Below are 20631 nucleotides of genomic sequence, written 5' to 3'. Positions count from 1 at the left end.
CAGAATGCGAGACATAGGGAATACAATCCGGCGGCGGTGATGACGTAAACTATTTGTATAAAGCTTTTATATTTCAGAAGATATGCGACCTGGATAATTATCTTGTATGCAGATACCTTATGTTATAATCATGTTACGAAGTTCCCATTTGTAATCATTGTCCTTGACCTCCTTTTCAAGGTTCAATGACTGCCTGATAAAAAGATAATGTTTTTTTCTGTCATGTAAACTTCTGACTTATTAAGTGTAATAGGATAACTATATTCGGTATATGGGTTCCTTGCAAGGTCTACATGTCTGTCAGGGTTCACCTAACTTCGACCTCGTTTCATGGATCTGTGATCAAGGTTGAGTTTAGTTTCGGTGGTTTGGTATATTTCGCAGATACTATATCGTGTGTATGGAATGCTTGTAAGGTGTTCATGTCTGTCTGACAGGTTTCGTATGACCTTGACCCCATTTTCATGGTTCATTAGTCAATGTTAATTTTTCATGGTTTTGTCAGTTTATCAGATACTATTAGCAATAGGTAAATCAAATTTGGTGTATGGAATGACTGTAAGGTGTACATGACTGTCTGGCAGAGTTCATATGACCTTGACCTCATTTTCATGGTTCATTGGTCAATGTTAAGTTTTTGTGGTTTGGTTTGTTTCTCGGGTACTTTAAGCAATAGGACCACTATATTTGATGTGTGGAATGATTGTAAGGTGGACATGTCTGTCTGGCATGTTCATCTGACCTTGACTTCATTTTCATGGACCACTGTCATTCATTGATAATGTTAAGTTTATGTGATACATGTAATAAAACCTTCATATTACAGACTTTTAACATAAATTCAATTATAAGTAAAGCAGGCGAGACATCTTAGCGGGGTGCTCTCTTGTTTTCATGTGCTATTCAATTCAAAGTTTTGTCATATCATTCCGCATGATATTTATGGGTGATTTTTTTACACTCAGTCTGAACGTGAAAAGTGCAATAGTTGTAACAGATCTATACGTAATATACTTATCTACTGCATGTGAAAAAAACCATCTGGAAATATTAGTCATTTTGGATAAGATTGATATAAGTCTAGCTGATAGTGATTTACTTTTATTCCTGCATTTAAAAATTTGCGATGCTACGTTTTGTTTGTATACTGGGTCTATTTTCTGCCATTTTTGCAGCAGCAGTTCCAAAACCATGTTGCTCAAAACGTCAAATGACAGCTGACCTTCATCAAATCACTGGATCTTACACCAATGGTACTCCTTCTACCGTAGAGGTAAGTCATTTGTGGAAACCATCATTGAAATAAATGTGCAAACACAGTCCTGACTACAGTTAAAGTGACAGCCTCGATTTGAACTTCTCGAAAAGGACGTGTGGTCCCTCAAATAAACAGAAACCATTTTTTTCTAAATATTGAGCCTGGGAATACTTGGTTTATTTATTAGTTTAATTTGGCTTTGAACTTACTAGTGCTCTTAGATCGGTACCTTGTGTTTTTTGTCATTTTGTTTGATTTAGTGTATGCTTAGTGTCGATCTAAGTGGTCAAGCCATTTCCAACTGATGTTTATAGTTTATCCTTTTGTTGTGCTGTTACACCACTGTCTTCGGTTAAGTGAAGGGGTGAGAGAACAAACATGTTTAACCCCGCCACATGCATCATATGCCTATCTCATGTCAGGAGGCTGTAATATAGTGGTATAGTTGGTTGCTACTTGTCTTATGTTTTTCATTAATTTTGTTGATAATAGCATAAATCATGCTTTCAATTTTCTGTTTTTTAATTGTTAGATTTTGCCATGACTGGACCTATTATAGTTTTACTTTTATAAAATATTGCTCATTGTTGAAGACCGTACCCTGTAGTTAACATCCTCGTTCTTTGTCTCTGCTGCATAGCTGTCTCATTGGCAATCATACCACATCTACTTATTATTTTCATAAACAAAATAGGATTGTATGACGCAAATAATGAATAGTATATCACGAAAACATTGTCTGAAAGAACATTTTCTCGACCTCTTCGACCAATTGCACTGAACTAGTCCCTTTTATGAAAAAAAATCACTATATTTTTATGTTTTGTTGTAAACTCCCTACAAATATTCAAAACTAGCTCAAATTTAGTCTATGTATACATAAACCTGACCAACTTTTAAACCGATGTTAAACCATGCGATAAAGACATGACAGGGTCCTCTTGCGAAATCATTTCTTAATTGTTATAATGCCTTTTTTTTCTTCAACAGACTTTAATGAAAATACAGTATGATTACGATACCTTGATGATAAAATTGGAGCTAGCTGATGGCACAACTATCATACAGGATTTTAATCAAGTAGGTATATAGTATGTAATGTAATAATGTACGTGCTGTGTACCGTGTGTACTTTAGGTAACAGAATACTGAGAATCAGTTTGACTAGACTGGAAATTATCATAGCACAAGGAGAGTAGCATTTTGTAACCACAAAACAGCATTCTTCTTTATTCTGTGAATGTTATAGAGCTTTAAGGGGGCAGGTTATTAAACTGTATTGTTATCTATAAGCGTCCATCTGTATCTGTATCTGTATAAATTCTGCCAATATAGGCACACCCTCAGTACGAAGTTATAATATCCAATCACTAATAGAATAATAATAAAGTCTGTTCACTATACAAGTATGTCAATATGTTCCGTCACCAGTATCACACATATAAAGTCCTACTTATGAAATTTAAAATATATTTTTCTTTTAAATAATAATAACTTACAGTCCACACACAACTACTACTTAGCTAAATTTGACTTTCTTAAGTTTTTCTGTCCTGTGTTTAAGAGCTTGTACCTTTGCATATGCAGGTTATATATATAAGTGTTCTACAAGCAGGTTCAACATGCAAGCTAATATAGCTACACAAATCACTAATTTGAGTGCAGGCACATAATTTCACAAGGTAGTATGGGTTAATTATCACACGGGTTAAGTTTACATCTAAACTAATGTTACATAGTTTTAACATTCTAAGACACTACTCATCGTCGTTCAAATTAGTTCAACTTCTCAGCACTGAAAATGTCAAAGATTCGCGTATTTTGTGTAAATTCTTATTTAATGCATTTAACATGTTTAATCATAGGAGGACTGGACTGTCAGAGGACAATTATTGATGTTTATATGCTTCTCTGATGTATTATGCCATTTTATGTTATAAACATGTTTTGTATTTATTCTTGTCCTGATAAGCATAATGTGCTTAAAATAACAAACGAATTGAATTGAATTATTTAAACAGCGGTAAATCATTGCTATAAAATGACCTTATTGTGACTTTGAGATGCAGAACAGCAATAAAAGCGCTGTTCCTTTGCTTTTGTGTGTGTGTGTGTGGTTTTTTTTTTCTTTGAATGTACTGATTTTGTGTCATGGATGGATAACCTATATCCTTTTTTTTCTATTATTCTTTGTAATCGTAGTTTATAAACGTTAAATATTTTCGGAAGTATTCATATAATCTAAGCCTGAGATCATAAATCTGAAACTCACGTAGTCACCAACTCTGATAAGCATAATAAAATAAGAACTTCAAGAGAACATAAGTCAAGCAAAAATCTTTTTTTCTGTTTATTCAATATAAATTAGTTGTTTATCGTCAACATTTTTCTTCAATATTTATAGATTATCGGTGGTCATCTCAACGAGATTGATTTTCTCGCTTGAGCCGGTACGTCGAAAGTGAGAAAAGCAATCGAGTTGAGAAGACCAATGATAATCTGTTTATCGCTATTTTACCTATGACGACGTTGTTAATTTCATTGACAACGGCACGTGCGCCCTTAGTTTAGTTTCTAGCGATAATTTTTCATATCACTCTACTGTGCTGAGATAAGAAATTATCAGTCAGTAAGATCAAAGGAAAATTTCGTAAAATAGCGATAAATTATTCTATTGCAGACAAAACAGTATACAACATCTGGAAAATCATGTCGTACAGATGACATACAAGGAGGCATACAACTACAACCACCATGTGTACCAAGTAATTATATGTACTTTTTTATATGACTTAGTGCTGATGATTGACCTAAATCTGCTTTTATAAATTAAGAATAATGCAAACTTTAATATGAATAAAAGGAGATGTTGGGAATATATCAATAAAACTTAACATTAAACTACATCTAGAGTTACGATAATTTATGTGGCGTGAAAAGGCTTGATGAAGATGAATCCTGGCATGCGCATTGGATATCGCAAAGACCTTTCTTAAAATATTACTACCCAGTCGACACCACTGCTGATTGGCTGTTTGTCATGACAGTTACCAGTAATGGCTGCTCGTCATGACAGTTACCAGTAATGGCTGCTCGTCATGACAGTTACCAGTATCATTCGCCCAATCATCAGAAGATAAATCTACGAAATTTGCAAACGTTCGACTAATTTTTGTATGCTTCTTGAGCACATGCTAATGTTTCGAATTTTCGTGCATACGAAATTGTTGGAATTTGTGGAAAAAAGTGTAAGACATTTCTTTAATCTTTAATTAACGAGTTTAACATTTTTGTTTTGTTTTAATTGGAGACACCTCTCAGCCACGTACAAATGGAAATAAGCGTCTCTATTATCCTCAGAGATATTGGAGGTCTACTTTTGCACAGAAAGTGATTAACGGGCACTGCAGACATAGCTGAACTATATACTGTTTAAGGAACCTTTAAGGATGTTCTTAGGTGAAATTTAAAAAATCAAGAATTTAAAATTGATACTTTAAGTCAAAAGAACATTAGTTAAGGAACAAAATAAGCTAAAAATATTGATAAATTATGGAGCTCCTGTTCGAGATATTTGAGTTTTAAAAATTGCGGGAAAAGGCTGACTCGGACTTTTACCTAATATTTGCATTGGTATTACTTGGGTCTCAAATTGAAAGAAAAGAAATCTACAGTCTGCTTAAATTTTGGTAAATGACCTTTTATGAGCTATTGAAGTCTTATATGAAAAGAAAAATGGGTGTTATGGGGCAAAATATTTTACCCTGTATCGTAGGTCAAAAACCAAGGAGTCCGAACATCTGACACAAATTCCAAAACCTCACCTAAGTACATCCTTAAGTGGTACTTTAAAGTTGGCGTTTTAACTGACAAAGACGGTAATCAGATCTGATACAAGCAGTAATCAGATATAACAGGTGGTAATCAGGCTTTACACACGCGGTAATCCGACTTTCAATAGGCGGTAATCAAATTTTACACACATAAAAACTTACTAAAACTCAACATTAGCGGTAATCAGACTTACAGACTTTACAAATGCTTTAATCAGACTTTACACAGGCGACAATAAGACTGTACGTAGGTGATAATCAGATTTAACACAGGCGGTTAGAAGACTTTACACACGCGTTAATCAGCCTTTTATTACATAGGCGGTAATCAAATTTTACACAGAGAGTACTCACTCTTAACACTGGTGGCAATCAGACTCTACACAGGCGGTAACCCTTTACACACTCGGTAATCAGACATAGAGAGTAATCAAATTTTACGCAGACGGTACTCAGACTTAACACTAGTGGTAATCAGACTTAATACAGCCGATAGTCAGGTTATACACAGGCGGTGATCATTCTTTACGCAGGCGATAATATAATTTTACACAGGAGATAATCAGACTTAACACAGGCGGTAATCAGACTTAACACAGGCGGTAATCAGATTTAACATAGGCGGTAATCAATTTTACACAGGCGATAACTAGACTTTACACAGGCGGTTATCAACTTTACACAGGCGATATTCAGATTTAACATATACGGTAGTAAGATTTAACACATGTGGTAATAAAAAAACATATTACGGCTTCATTAAGACAAAGATTATTATTTAAAATGCGAAAAAGGAAATGTGAGGTATACTTCAACGAGTCATTAACTCTATACCTAAAGGTCATTTAGAAGACAAGATACCGTCTTCAACAAAAGACAGGTATGCTACATAATTAACGCTCTAAATCTAAAACACGGTAGTGAATGAATCAAACAGAAACTGTCATAGATCAAGTTGTTAGAATACACCCCCTCAAGAATAAAAGATATACATGTTTTCAATCTAGATTAAAATATGTGTTATAAGTATCAACAACTTATCAAATAAATAAAATGAAAATTAGAAACAGTTATTACAACTGATGACTAGAAACAAATAGGTTATGTATGACATATACTGTTAGTTTAGTTACTTGCTTGTTTTTGTTTTAATGGTTTGATTGTTTTATTCATGTTTTATGATTGGCAATTACAGTTGAAACTGATTTTTTCTGAGTTTAGACTTGATTTCCAATCTATTTGTGATTCAGGCAATGCTATATACAGAGGAAGAAATACTATCGGTGACGATGTCACCTATGATGTTGACACGTGGTTTGTTGCGGGCACCGCATGGGGAAACATAACAGTTTCTGTGATGGCCCACGACTGCACACCAGTGATGCAAGGAACCAGCTCAAATTCAAACAATGGTTATTTTTTATTTACGCATTAGTTCATTTAAACTCTGTCCTATCTCCGCAAAGTGGATATACCGTCGCTAAGTCCGTTGAATGAGTAAATTGATTTCTGTAGAAAGTTTTTTTTTTATTTTTTGACATGGCAAAATGAAGTTTTTTACTGATTAAAAGTTTTTACAAAATTTGGAGCGGGCTAGCGAATTTTTTATTTTAATTTTTTTGTTTTCCGAAATGAATATTTTAGCATGTGATACCTAAAATCTGGTGAGGGAAAGCATGTTTTAAAATTAATTCCACAAAACATCTGTTTCCAGGTGCAAGGAGATTTGAGGGCCTTCAACAATAAGCGTATTTCCGTTTCCCATATATATACATAAATATATATATATATATATATATATATATATATATATATATAGAGAGAGAGAGAGAGAGAGGGGAATGAGAAGACATGACTTAAAACCAACAACATATCTTAACAATAACAACAATGCATGACACCTATCTAACTGAAACAAGTTTGACCATACAACGACCAAAAAAATTTTTTAAAGAACAGGCACCGCAGCGATAGTAAAATTGAAATACAAATTGATTCAAGATTGAGTCCATTTCCGATGGAATAAGACATTCGAACTAGATGAAAGTAATTGGATGTCAGGAATTACTTCATGTTCTTTTTTCAGCTGACAAGGCCGATTTTGAAAATAAACATAATAATCCAATATTTCTCGGTTTTCGTCTGGTGCTAGTTAGATAAACAAACTTATTGCTCAATAATCCGAATAAAAAGTATGTTATAATTCGACTTAAAGTGAAAGAGAGGTGAAAGATACCAAAGGGACATTCAAACTCATTAGTCGAAAATAAACTGACAACACCATGGCTGAAAAGAAAAAGACCAACAGACAAAAACTAGTAAAAAAACACAAAACTAAAGACTGAGCAACATGAACCCCATATAAAGTAGATATTCTGCAGACTAATATAGAATAAGTAATACAAATATAAATGTTTTACGCCTCGAAACGAGATTTTGTTGTCCATGATTGATGATTATCTCGATTTAAGCATTCAAGACTAAGAGTAACTAAAAAAAATGAAAATCTATTTATTGATTTGTATATATGTTGTGTACAAGTTATCATTTTGTACAAATTATAATTTGTATTTTGACTTTGTACAAATTGTAATTTGTACAAATAGTGCTTGTACAAATTATAATTTGTACAAAATTTGACTAAAATTCACTTATAACTTGTACAATAATTTATAGTATGGATTTTGTTATAATAAAGCATTAATGCACACTAAAGAATTGTTAATCAATGATCACGAAAAAAACCTTATTTACAAAATTCAAAAAAAGTTCTGTATCATTTGTTTGAGCATGTGAGTGAATTATGGCATCCGGAATTGCACAACATCTTTTGCTTTTTACATTTAGAAGCGCTGCACCCCCTTTGCAATTACATGAAAGAAACCCCTGACCACCAGTTTTTGAAAGTTTTTTGACTGCTTCACGTAGCGAAAGTTGAAGCTCATGTACCGTTGCTGCGAATAAAGATGTGTCTTTAACAGCTTTAATTTTGTTTCTCGACAAATTGCATGTTAAAATTTCTACAGCTGTTCCAAAGCGGTACCCAAATTCTCCAGATTCAATAATTACACCTGAGATATTTCAAGATTAGTTGGAGCAGGATCATACTGAGGAATTGGTATAATGACATTATCCCCACAGCAAGTTCTGATAATTTCCGTTTCGTTTTTTTGGTTAGTTATTCAGCTTGTAGCTGTTGGCCAGACAGCGCACGTATGATTGGTCATCCGAATTCAGTGTCATCCGAATTGTCACTGGGGCCAATTTCTATTATACTATCAGAATTGTCACTGGTGCCAATTACTATTGTACTATCAGAATTTTCACCGGAGCCAATTTCTATTGTACTATCAGAAGTAGTAGAGAGTCAGTCCCACTCTCTACTACTATCAGAATTAACTGGCATGCATGTATCAATTACATTTTGGGTATTTTTGTATTTTGTAAATAAGGTTTATTGTGTGGTCATTGATTAAAAACTCTTTCATGTAATTGCAAAGGGGGTGCAGCGCTTCTAAAATGTAAAAAGCAAAATATGTTGTGCAATTCCGGATGCCATAATTCACCCACATGCTCAAACAAATGATACAGAACTATTTTTGTATTTTGTAAATAAGGTTTATGTCGTGATCATTGAATAAAATTTCTATAGTGTGTAGCAATGCTTTTTTTTATTTCAAAATCCATACTATAAATTATTGTACAAGTTATAAGTGAATTTTAGTCAAATTTTGTACAAATTGTAATTTGTATAAGCACTTTTTGTACAAATTACAATTTGTACAAAGTCAAAATACAAATTATAATTTGTACAATTTTTTTGTACAATTATAATGTGTACAAAATGATAACTTGTACACAACATATATATGTAATAAATTTCAAGTTAATGTAATGGAAGACAAAATTATTTCCTTTCTATCTTTTTTTTTTTTATAAATCACCCCTGAACGCATGTCGTTAGAAATGCTAAGATACAGATTTTCAGTAAGGTTCTACAGAAATAAAAAAAAAATACATTGATCGAAAAGAAATTTCTACGTCTTCCATATTTTAAGAATGTAAAAATATGGAAGAAAAATATGACTACAAATGATGAATGTCCAGCAGCTACTATTAATGATGATAAATGCTAACGAGACTTGTATATATCAAGGAAATGGACAGCTTTAATCACAAAGGTTTACCATTACCTGCTTGATTTTTTGTTTGCCGATGCGTTGAAAATTTTGTTCCGATATATTGCTATACACATTGTTTTTAAACATTACATTTGTATTTTCAGTTGTGTCACAGACAACAATATTTTACCATAACGTACAATTTACAACTCTAGCGGCCACTGCATTCCAGGTGCCACAGCCATGTCCTCAGATATAGACATTACAAGACGGGCTATATTGATTTAGATAAATAAAACAATGTGATGTTTTCAACTTGTTAGTATGCCTTATATATCCTTGACTAACGCCGATGCCGGGTACAGTGCTTTTTTCACCCAGTCGTATATGTAAATACAATCATGATGTAACAGCAATCCCTTCCTCTTTTCCTTGGTCGTGACATTACCGAATGAGATTTCCCCGTATTTTACTTGCATTTTCAACACGACGGATTCCACACATGGAGACCGAGTGCTCAGCCTAGGCACATGCGCTCGTCCTCGGTTTTAAGTTACTCATTATTTTTTTTATTGTTTGTTTTTTCGTCTTTCTTCTTTTTGTTCATGGTGTTGTCTGTTTTCAATCTAATTAAAATATAGAACTCGGATTTCGTTAAACTCGTATGTAGTTTAACGAAATCCGAGTTCTATATTTTAATTAGATTGGTCTGTTTTCATTTGACTTATGATTATTGAATGACCTTTTGGTATCGTATCTCCTTTTTGACTTAAAATTCAATAACTGTAAAAAGATTTATTATCAGAATAATTTGACACATACTGGAAATAAATCATCATGACAGAAACTAAGACAAAGTTGTCTCATGCGAGTCTGAATCAGTGGCAGTTCTAGGATAGCGCGCCCTTTGATCGTAAAAAAAACCCAACAAATTTCATGTTTCTGACGATTTACATGATTGTTTTTTAGCATAAAATCGTCCCAAAAAATGTTCTATTATCTATAAAGTTATCTGCAATTACGCCGCCACTGTTAATTGCATGGGGTAGACGTTCTGTCAAGTTTAATAAACAATATCATAGATCAATAAAACTTTATTCATGAATATCATTATACCAATAACTTTGATAATCCTAACATATCTTATAATGGACGTTGTTGTCACGGAATCCGCTCTTGGAATTTAGAAGCAACAGTAGTTTACCGAGGTTTAAATCTAATATATCCATTCAATACATACAAATCAAGGTTAAAACAAAACCCGAGCGAATCTCAGAAAGGGATTTTTAATACTAGTAAGTCATGGGAACAAATGTACACGACTATTCAATGTAGTGTGTGTCATGGTAGTTTTAACTATTTGAATTTTATAGTATCATCTACAAATGATTACACTCGAAGCATAGAACGTATTAGACGTTGACAGAGATACGTAAACTATTTGTATAGACTATATATATAGGGCCTTCTATGGATTGATATCGTAACTTATTATAGCCACGAACCTATTTTAGTGAGTGAGGGTAACGGACGAGCTAAAATCCATCACATTGCATCGAGAGGGTGATTTTTTACAATATCTATACGACGAAAATCCGATAATCTGTTTATCGTACCATTTCTTGTCTTTGCCGTCTCTCACTGAGTGAGTTTTACGCTTGACGAAAGTAAGTTTGATAAGGTCTCTTCAAACAAGTGACCATCACATTTTTAGCAAGATGCGTGTACTTCATGTAAACGATTAATTGCCAAGAAGCTTCCGCGCTTCGAACAATATGTGATAGTCACTTGCTCTCATTTTGTATAAATTTTCAAAAACACATGCAGCATTCAACTTTTAAACTTACAGATTTTCGAAATAAAAAAAAATGTTATTCACATTTTAAATCTGAAAGTTGAACTTATAAACACAAAACTGCGACAGAATTGTCTAGTGAGATGAAGGCAGTATTATTCCACATGAAATCAATTATAATACGTCATATAGCTCAAATAGGCACATGAAAATGTCGATTTCAAAGTAGATAGCTCGTTAAATATTTAACAAACTGCAATCATCATTGTACATGCATATCATATTTCAAGATATATTTTCAGATGAATAAAATTTGAAATTTTGTTTAAAGCATATAACTGATGGGACGAAGAACACGAACAATTCGAAGGTATAGTGGTGATTAATTAGGTAGGCTGAAGTAATGATTCTATAATCTTGGGTTGCATTTTTTCGAAACTCCATGTTGTTTTAATTTGTTCATAATTTTCATTGGAAACACACTATTTTTTCACTTTAGTATTTTTTAATAAATCAAGAAATAAACACTTAATTCGATTAAAAAAATCAAAACATATCGCACCCCGCCCCCTTCACAATGAAATGATAAATGGTCGGTACTTGATGATGTAATATGAATAAAATCAAAGTTTTTTAATGGCTGTATTGGCAGCACGTCATCTCTACAATGACTACCTTAAAAAAAGAATCATTATGTTCTTATTCAATACTTCAAACGAACATAAAGCATTTACAAAGTAAAAACTCAACACAGTTTTTGGTTATCAGCTCGCCCCGACAGCACAGAAAGCTTATTTTTATTATAAACAATAAACAAATGTCCAATTTGCTGTCATCGACCGCTGCCATCACATATAAACACAATCTACAATAGAAAAATGTTCTATAAGTTGAAGAAAAAATCATTTCGATTTACATACATGTATTTTATCAACTATTTTCTACATAACATACTGATTCACATTCCTATGAAGTCTTAATAAAAGGGGTGGGTGGGTGGGAAAACGAACCTTTCTGTCGGATAGGCGAACCTCGAATGACAATTCTAGATATCTTATTATAATTTTAGCGCTAAAATTCTAGCATGAAGTTATCATGATTGATATAACTTAAACCGGTAATAACTTACTGATGGTCCAATCAAATTAAACATAAACATGTTTTGATTTAAACACACGTGTTAAAAGTAAACAAATACACGTGTTCCCGAGTAACCTTTATAAATACATATTCAATACGAATATTGCATGTGGATACAATTGGGACTTGTAGTATATTTGCCAAACGAATTACATGTAACACGTTTACCATGTTTGACGGATGCCGAGTATGCTTGTCTCCTCAAATATTTATATATACATTTTTTCTTTGTTTATAAACTATGCTTGCTATGTACATTGTAAATACTAAATTATAAGATTACTCGACCGTTATCATATTAGTTTTCAAGATAATAACCAAACCATGTGAAATTTGAAAAAGACATTTCAGGAGCAATAGCTCCATTTTTTTGCTAAAATTTCAGATGGGATATACTTTGACCTGCTGATCAAATTTATCCTGTCAGTTATGCTCTTCTTGCTTTATTATTTTTTTTTATAGATTTAAGGCAGAAATCTGCAGTTTTATATCAGTATCTTACTTTCATGTTTGTTTATAGATCAAATGGACAACTAAAATTTTAAAACAATATTCCCTAAGAAACATTCAGGGAAAGCCAAAAATGTGGAATTATATTTGATACTATATATAACTATGCAAGTGGCAAATAACTAAACTTGACCACAATGAATTCGAATAGCGTGCGTTTCTGAATCTATTGTAGAAAAAGATATGACAAGTTTTCGCAGAGTTTCTGGGGAAAAAAACGATTTAGGACAAGCATTAAGTTCATTATCTAGCAACATGTAGGATACACGAAATTCTTGGTACATATTTTGTCTTCACATTTGTATCCAAAACCTGGATTAACTTTTCTTTGTTTGTAACATGTTTATGTACAGTAATGTCAAATTACAAGTTCAATCTCCTTTTTGTGTTATAAGTTTAATAGCCTCCAATGCAAATGGAGCCGCATTGATGGCAAAGTTTCCTATTTCAGAAAAGACCTTTGTAACTCCATCTATTACTTTTCTACCAGTAGATTCCTCCTCTTTGTCCTCTATTTTTTTTCTGATAGATGTTCGAAGATCGTAACGTTGTTGCCCGTACATCATGTCCTCTTTCATTTTTTCTTTTTCGATCTCTAACTTTTTACGCTCTTCATCTAGCTTTTGTTTTATCTCGCAATCTTTTGCATCGGCTATTTCTCGTCTGATTTTCTGTTCCATTTCTTTGGATTGTTGTTCTAGCTGGCGTACCTTCTCTTCCATATCTTTAGTTAATTTTGATCGTTCTTCTTCTAACTCTTTTTCTTTTTCGGCCGATATTTCCTGTCGCAACTTTTCCTCTTCCACCAGAGCTTTCTGATTTTCTTTTCGTATTTCCTCTTCTATTTCCCTCTTTATTATGTTTTCTGCTGCTTCAAACATTTCACTTGTGTAGTAAATACCGTTATTCTTTGCCACTGTTTCCTGAATAAGGTGAAACAAAATTTTAAATCGTTTTTTTTCTTTTTCTGGGGGGTGCTGAATTGTCGAATGCAATATATCTATTTTCACAAAGCTGTAAAAGTGACTCTAATTCTGGTGGTACATCTTTCAAGTATTCGGCAAGCTTGTCGTTAAGCTTTGAAATTCCCTTCATCTTAATTGTATCAATTTTCGTGAATATAATAATAACATACTTGTGTACATCATTTCCGAATAATTCAAATATCATTTGTACAGCTTTTTGATCTTCATGGGTAAATCTGTCTCCCTTAAGGACGAGCAAAAAACAGTGTGGACCAGGCGATGTTATACCAATACATTTTGCCACTTCTTGCAATGTGACCTTCTGATCTGTTGATGTGTCACAAAGACCAGGCGTATCGACAACAACTAGTTTTTTATTTTCTCGAATAGCATTACCTTGTTTGCATTTTTTTGTTACAGACGTGCACACTTCCTTTCCTAGGATTGTATTGCCAGTTTCACTTTTACCTGCTCCTGTTTTTCCTATCAATACTATGCGAACCTCATTTTCCAAGTTTTCATTCGAAATACAGGGACTTTTTAAATCATCAGAATTATCTATAATAATAAAAAAGTAATTATAATGAAAAACAATATATTCACAAAATTTAATTTCTGAAAATGAAGGAGTAAAATAATATCGTTAAGTATGGAAACAAGCAAATACGAGAAAGGCTTTAATATACCTGTCGAGATTCCTGCCATAATGTTTTGATGAATAACCTATACATAAACAAACATGTTATTTAATAACTTTTCTTCTTAAATGTGTAGAAATTGCACGTAACGACATAATTGTAATTAGAATATAATCTTTCTGGAAACAATTGAATCAATGATCAGAAGCGACTCAAATTGGCTTCAAAGTCCAGTAAGTCTGAATGGAGACAAGGTCATGTTACATGCAATTGATTGTTACTTGACTTAATTTATTTTCGAACAGATTCTCCAGATAACATTATGAGCTCAAACTTGAATATAATTGTTCAATTTAAAAGATATTCAAATTTAAGGGAACATAATATTTCATATGTTTAAAGCGGAAATGTTTATAGCAATAAGATATCGTTTTTATTAAAAAAAAAACTCTGCGGACGGATTTTCTTAAAAAAAAATTAAAAGTGAAAAAGTGCATATATTTCGTAGCCATTTTCCGTACAATCTACACATTTATAGACCTATGCACAATATTTAACTGATTCTATCTAGTCTGGAATTTTATGAAGCAACAGCGAACAATTATATATATACAAATACTTAGTATAATACGATCCAACAGTCTGTCCTCCGTCACTATAAGACAGTGCGGGCTGGTATAATCTGTCACCCGAGTGGCACAGTCTGCCCTGTCAACTTTACTTATATCAGACCAACTTGTGCGTTTACTTTGTACCCAGTACAAAGTGTCCATACAATATTTTAGCTCGACTAGCATTTAATATAATCGTACGCCATGTTGCTCAGTTGATCTTCTGTATACGAACATCGTCGGCGCATAGATTTTTTTTTAATTTCATGTAATTAGATTTAATGTGTATTGTTATTCTCGAAGTGAAATAATTATATAAAATGGACAAATGAATGTAGTAACTGTATCATGGCATGGTCTTATTCGTGTTCACCTTTTTCCTGGTTGACCTGAATTAGAAGTGGTTTCTGTCTGTGTTAAGTTATCAATAAAAATCTGAATATCTAGTAACAACTTTAAAAGAATCGACAATATAATAACATATATTTGCACTGGCGTAAGAGAAATAGGGGTTGGCTCCACTTTTTTACCAAAAAAAATATTGAAAGAAGTCCTTGATTCCCTTCTTTCTTTTTTTTTTATACTTGTCACTTCAAGAAGTTTGCTTCCATCCCACACTTTCCAGTCTACTCCTACGCCACTCACTGTTTTGGCACATTCCTCAAGATTTTTTCTGCACGTCAAATTAAGGCACTCTTTTTTCCACTTTCAATAGTTAAATTTAAAATATTTAAAAAGCTCGGCAAGCCTCGCGTTTTAGATTTTAAAATTTTACTGTCTCGAGTGGAGATGCAGTGGTGGAATCTATATGTAAGCGTCACTTTCAAAATAAATATTTGGATGAATTTGATTTCAAAATAGACCGTATGAAAACTGGCATTATTTAAACGCTAATTATAAAAATAAGTAGATGTCATTGAGGTATGATTGCCAATGAGACAATTATCCACCAAAGTTCAAATAAAGTGGATGTAAGCAATTATAGGCAACCGTACGGCCTTAAAAATCCATACCGTATAGTCGGCTATAAAAGGCCCCGACATGAAAAATATGAAACAATTCAATTGAAAAAAAAACAACGGCCTAATTTATAACAAAACAATTTACGAAAAACAAATATGACAGACGTGAACCAACGACAACCACTGAACTACAGGCTCCTGACTTGGGACAGGTATCATAACTAATGTGGCGGGGTTAAACATGTTTGTGAGCATCACCTAACCCGGGACAGTAGCGTAACAGCACAACATAGGAATATGTATACATTTATAAATAAGCAATTTATCACCAAACAAATACGTTTACGAACAGGACTATCGTTTTCAGGGTTTCTAATTTTTTATTACGAATACAATTATACGAATACTAAAGCTTATTGAGATTCTGTATAGTCATAAACTACAAAACATAAGCTCTAGAGATTTTTTAACTGAACTTTACTTTTTTTTAAATATAGATGGAAATTGGCTGAGAATTTTTTTAGTGAGTAAATATGTCCGTTGTAAAGATGACGATTTGTAATTTACTGTTCTCACGAAAGAAAATCAGATTATAAACACTTTGGAAATGTGATAAGTAGCGTCAAAACTTAGTGTAATTATACACGTACTAGTATGATAGTTTACAATTATTTATTAAAATGCTTTTGGACATATATGTGGCAGGAATATATGGAAATATGAAAGAAGAAACTCAGTTGGGGAGAACAGCCAGAAATGAAAATATCTATTGTAACCCGAAGTCCGCCTGTTTTTACTAGTACCTTCTATGGCATGGCCAATATGACTTGACATGTACCTCTTTAACGACTCAAATTTCTAAGTTTGTGAACGTTTCTTCACTAGAAAGGAACCTAAAACTCACCACAAAAACAAAAATATGAGACCAAACCCTGATGTTATTATTGTAATTTGAAATCTTAAACCAAAAATCTGTTAATTGCACATCGCAGAGGAGCGCATAATGAGTTTGAATTAAAGTGTGACCAAGTTTTAGCTTCCTAAAAAGCTTTGATGTTTGTGCTTTGCTGTATCATACTTTTAAGCAAGATGTGGTTTATGCGGTTGTTTGTATGGGAAAGGTGTTATTGTTCTCACAACAATTATAATGCAACAATTCGGGGGTATCATGTGTTCTTAAAATAGCTAATAAAAATTAGATATACCATCAGTGGAACTACAAAAGGAACACTAAGGAACATATATAATAAAAGAAGTAATATTATATCGTATTGAAAAGGCATATTTCTTAAGAAAATAAAAAGTTGTTAGCCTAAATAAAAATTTGCTGGCATAATCTTCAAATTGATAATTAGCAGGAATGAATGTGATAAGCGACCATTAAAACTTGCAATACACGTTCGAAATTGTTAACCATAAAATGACATCAAAGTTCAGCCATGTACAACTTATGAGATGAACATTTAAAGTTTCGTTTATTATCATTACAACCGATGACAAGAAACAAAATGAATTGTAGGACATATACTCTCAGTTTAATTTTTGTTTTTGTTATTTTGTTTTGTTTTGTTTTCTTGGTTTGGTTTGTTCATGATTCAAGAATAACAATGAAAGTTGAAACTGAATAGTCAAATCTAAATACGGTAAATGACATTGTTTAACATACCTTTTTCTCTTCTCAACAAAAAATAAGCTGTCAGTGAAGACTTGATTTCCAATGCAAACAATGGTTAGTTTTTGGAAAGTTTGCTATAGCTTGCTATAGCAATAAACTTTCCTAAGGCATCGGCCTTAAACCGGAAGTTGGACAGACTATCTTACTATGTCTACTCCTAGATAATGTAGTACTAGTGTATGAATACAAATCACCAGTCACGTCTCAGTCATTACAGCTGAACGGACGTGCTGGGTCAGCTCTCCTTTACCCGCTATCTACGATGATGGTTTGCTGATAGATGGATCAACGACTTACTACTTTAGATGACAGAAACTAATTCAACGCTGTACAGACTACGATAGGCTATAATCCACGTAGGGCGAAATCCCGCGTCAGCATACACTCCAAAACCCCATTATGGATGGGGGAGTGTTATGCCGACTGACGTCCGAGGGCCGTATCCTAGGTGTTGGATAATGGACCGCCATTTCACTGTCTCGCGACTTTGGTCCTGATAATGCTTCCTGTCATCGTTATTACTATGTCCGAGACTCATCGGCCGGTACTCCATTATCGTGGTTAGCGGGCTGCCAAGCTGGCCAACCTGGCCCTGAAAGCAGCCGTTGTGAAGTACAGACTGAAATAAAACATCAAAATAGTCAACAAACCAAATCAACTCACCAAAACCAAGATGGCCGCCTACCAAAATGGCGCATTTCACCTGTTCCTGACCGACTGCAAAAAATATTTAAACGCTCACCAAAACGCCTTTGGGCACCGAGCCGACCGTGCGAGGGCTGAACAGCCAGTCAAGGTCGTTAAACACTTCCAGTAGTAAAAAACAAATCAAATGAAATGAAATAAAAGGCGAGTCCTCTGGGGTCACTCCCATCCCCTTCCTGTTTGAGAACTTGTAAACAGTCAAGATCTCCACCCCTAAACCATATATACTCTTGTATGGGACAAAAAAAAACCCAAATAAAATGAAATAAAGGGTGAGTCCCCTGAGAATCACCCCCGTTTTTTTAGAACTTGTAAACGGTAAATATCCCCACCCCTAAACCATATATATTCCTGTTCATGATTTCAAGATTTGAATGACATACAGGGTTAATCCCTAGGCGTCACTTATGCATATCGCTTTACTAGACCAAACCAATTTGTACTGGACTTTGCCCAGTGTCAGGCGACCATGGGAATGTCTAATTATGGGAACTTTTTTGGGGAGACTTAGTAACAGCATCCTGTTACAATTATTTCTTGTATTAAGTATTTTTTTTTGAAAGTCAGAAATAAACATCTACAACCTGTTTGAAATAATACACATCTACCGTTGCAAACTTTCCACAGGTGCTATCCAGCACTTTGATTTGTTTACACTTGAGTTCATTGAAACTTTGGTCTCTGTCTGCAAAGCGGAAACATCGGCGATAAGTCCGTTGAATGAGTAAAGTGATTTTTGTAAAATGTTTTTTATTTTGTTTACATGTCAAAATGCAGTTTTTTACTGTTTACAATATTTATTTAAAAGTGCTTTTGTTTGCCGTTTTTTCCAACTGCTATATTAAAACATCAGTAATAATCTGTGTTTTAAAGTTACCATGTACAATGTAAATATTGCTTAAATTCACGTCATTTGGTCACTGGTGGATAGTTGTCTTATTGGCAATCATACCCATCTCCCTATATTATATCGTTTGCTATCGTCTCTTTTTATCATTATGCCACTTCAAATTTAATTGTATGCAGAAAATGTGTTGGGCTAGCGATTTTTTTTTATATCTAATTTTTCCACTAAATGAATATTTTAGCAAGCAAAACCTAAGGAAGGTCTAAATTAAATTTCATTCTACAATTTTTCCGTTTGCAGGAACGATAAATATTTTTTTTAACACTAAAAAAAAAAAATAAGTGTTATTTTCTGTGAATTGTGGGGCGAGATTTTGTTGTCTGTTTTTGATGACTAATCCCGATATAGGCATTCAAGCCTACGTCTTCCATGTTATAAGCGTGTAAAAGTATGAAAGAAAAACATTACTTAAAGTGATGAAAGCCCAGAAGTCACTTTTAATGCTAACGGGACCGTTAGATATCAAGGAAAGAACAGTTTTAAAAATATAGACATACCTAATTGCGTATCCTCTTAAACTTTTTTCGATATGTAATAAATTTTGTTCATGTAATGCTATAAACATTACATTCTTATTTTTAGTTGTTTCACAGACAACAATATTTTACCACAACGTACAATTTACAACTCTAGCAGCCACTACATTCCAGGTGCCACAACCATGTCCTCAGATATAGACATTACAAGACGGGCTATATTAATTTAGATAAATAAAACAATGTAATGTTTTCTACTTATAAGTATGCCTTATATATCCATAGCTTACGCCGATATCGATGGAACAGTGTTTATTGCTTTTTGTTTCTTTTTATCATTCTCACGGTCGTACATGTAAATAAAATCATGATTTAACCACAACCACTTCCTCTTTTTCTCAATTGTGACATAGGATGTTTAATTGCATGAGCAACACAACGGGTACCATACGTGCAGCGGAGACCGAGTACCGTACGTTCCCGGACACCTACGCTCGTCCTCGGGTGTAAGTGAGGTTTGATTTGCTCAATCTTTGGTTTTCTGTGTACTGCTTTGTTATTGCCTTTTATTTCGTCATTTTTCTTTTTGTTCGTGGTGTTGTCTTTTTTCGTTTTCGTTCTCATATAACCTTCTTGGTATACTTATTTGTTCATTGTTTTTTTTTTTTTTCATTTTTGTTATGGTCATTGTATCGTCTGTTTTATTATGTTTATTATCTCCTTATATACTAGAATGCACAAACAAGTTCTATTACTGTAAAATGATTTCTCAACATAATTTGACACATATTTGAAATAAATCATCATGCCATAAACTTAAACAAAGCTGTCACATTTAAACTAATAATTATTAACTAAGATAAACCTAAAATATCTAATTTATGGAGCTATTAAACAGGGAGAAGGGAAGACCTACTTAGGCTCAGACTCCATATAATGCTTTTCATGCTATAAGTTTTATGATTTCAAGGAGCTTCCTTTCATGACAAATTTAGATTTTAATTTCAGTTGCCTAATGGAAGATTATGACTATAC

General features: G+C 33.3%; 1 protein-coding gene across 2 annotated transcripts; it reads left to right on the top strand.

Annotated features, from left to right (window-relative positions):
• Positions 1–418: 418 nt before the first annotated feature.
• LOC127708408 (uncharacterized) lies at positions 419–19842 on the top strand. 2 transcript variants are annotated; one of them, XM_052213282.1, is made up of 5 exons: positions 419–1273; positions 2249–2338; positions 3939–4023; positions 6342–6503; positions 9377–9517. In XM_052213282.1, exons 1-5 carry the CDS (start codon positions 1127–1129, stop codon positions 9469–9471), a joined length of 579 nt encoding a protein of 192 aa, XP_052069242.1. In that variant the 5' UTR covers positions 419–1126; the 3' UTR covers positions 9472–9517. The 2 variants fall into 2 exon arrangements, with proteins under 2 accessions (XP_052069242.1, XP_052069241.1); XM_052213281.1 differs by lacking the exon at positions 9377–9517 and adding an exon at positions 19703–19842 and having other exon boundaries at positions 422–1273.
• The last annotated feature ends 789 nt before the right edge of the window (positions 19843–20631 follow it).

Source organism: Mytilus californianus, unplaced genomic scaffold (genome assembly GCF_021869535.1).
Source record: "Mytilus californianus isolate M0D057914Y unplaced genomic scaffold, xbMytCali1.0.p SCAF_7, whole genome shotgun sequence".
In the NCBI taxonomy this organism is placed as follows: Eukaryota; Metazoa; Mollusca; class Bivalvia; order Mytilida; family Mytilidae; genus Mytilus; species Mytilus californianus.
This window is presented reverse-complemented; position numbering and strand designations above follow the sequence as displayed.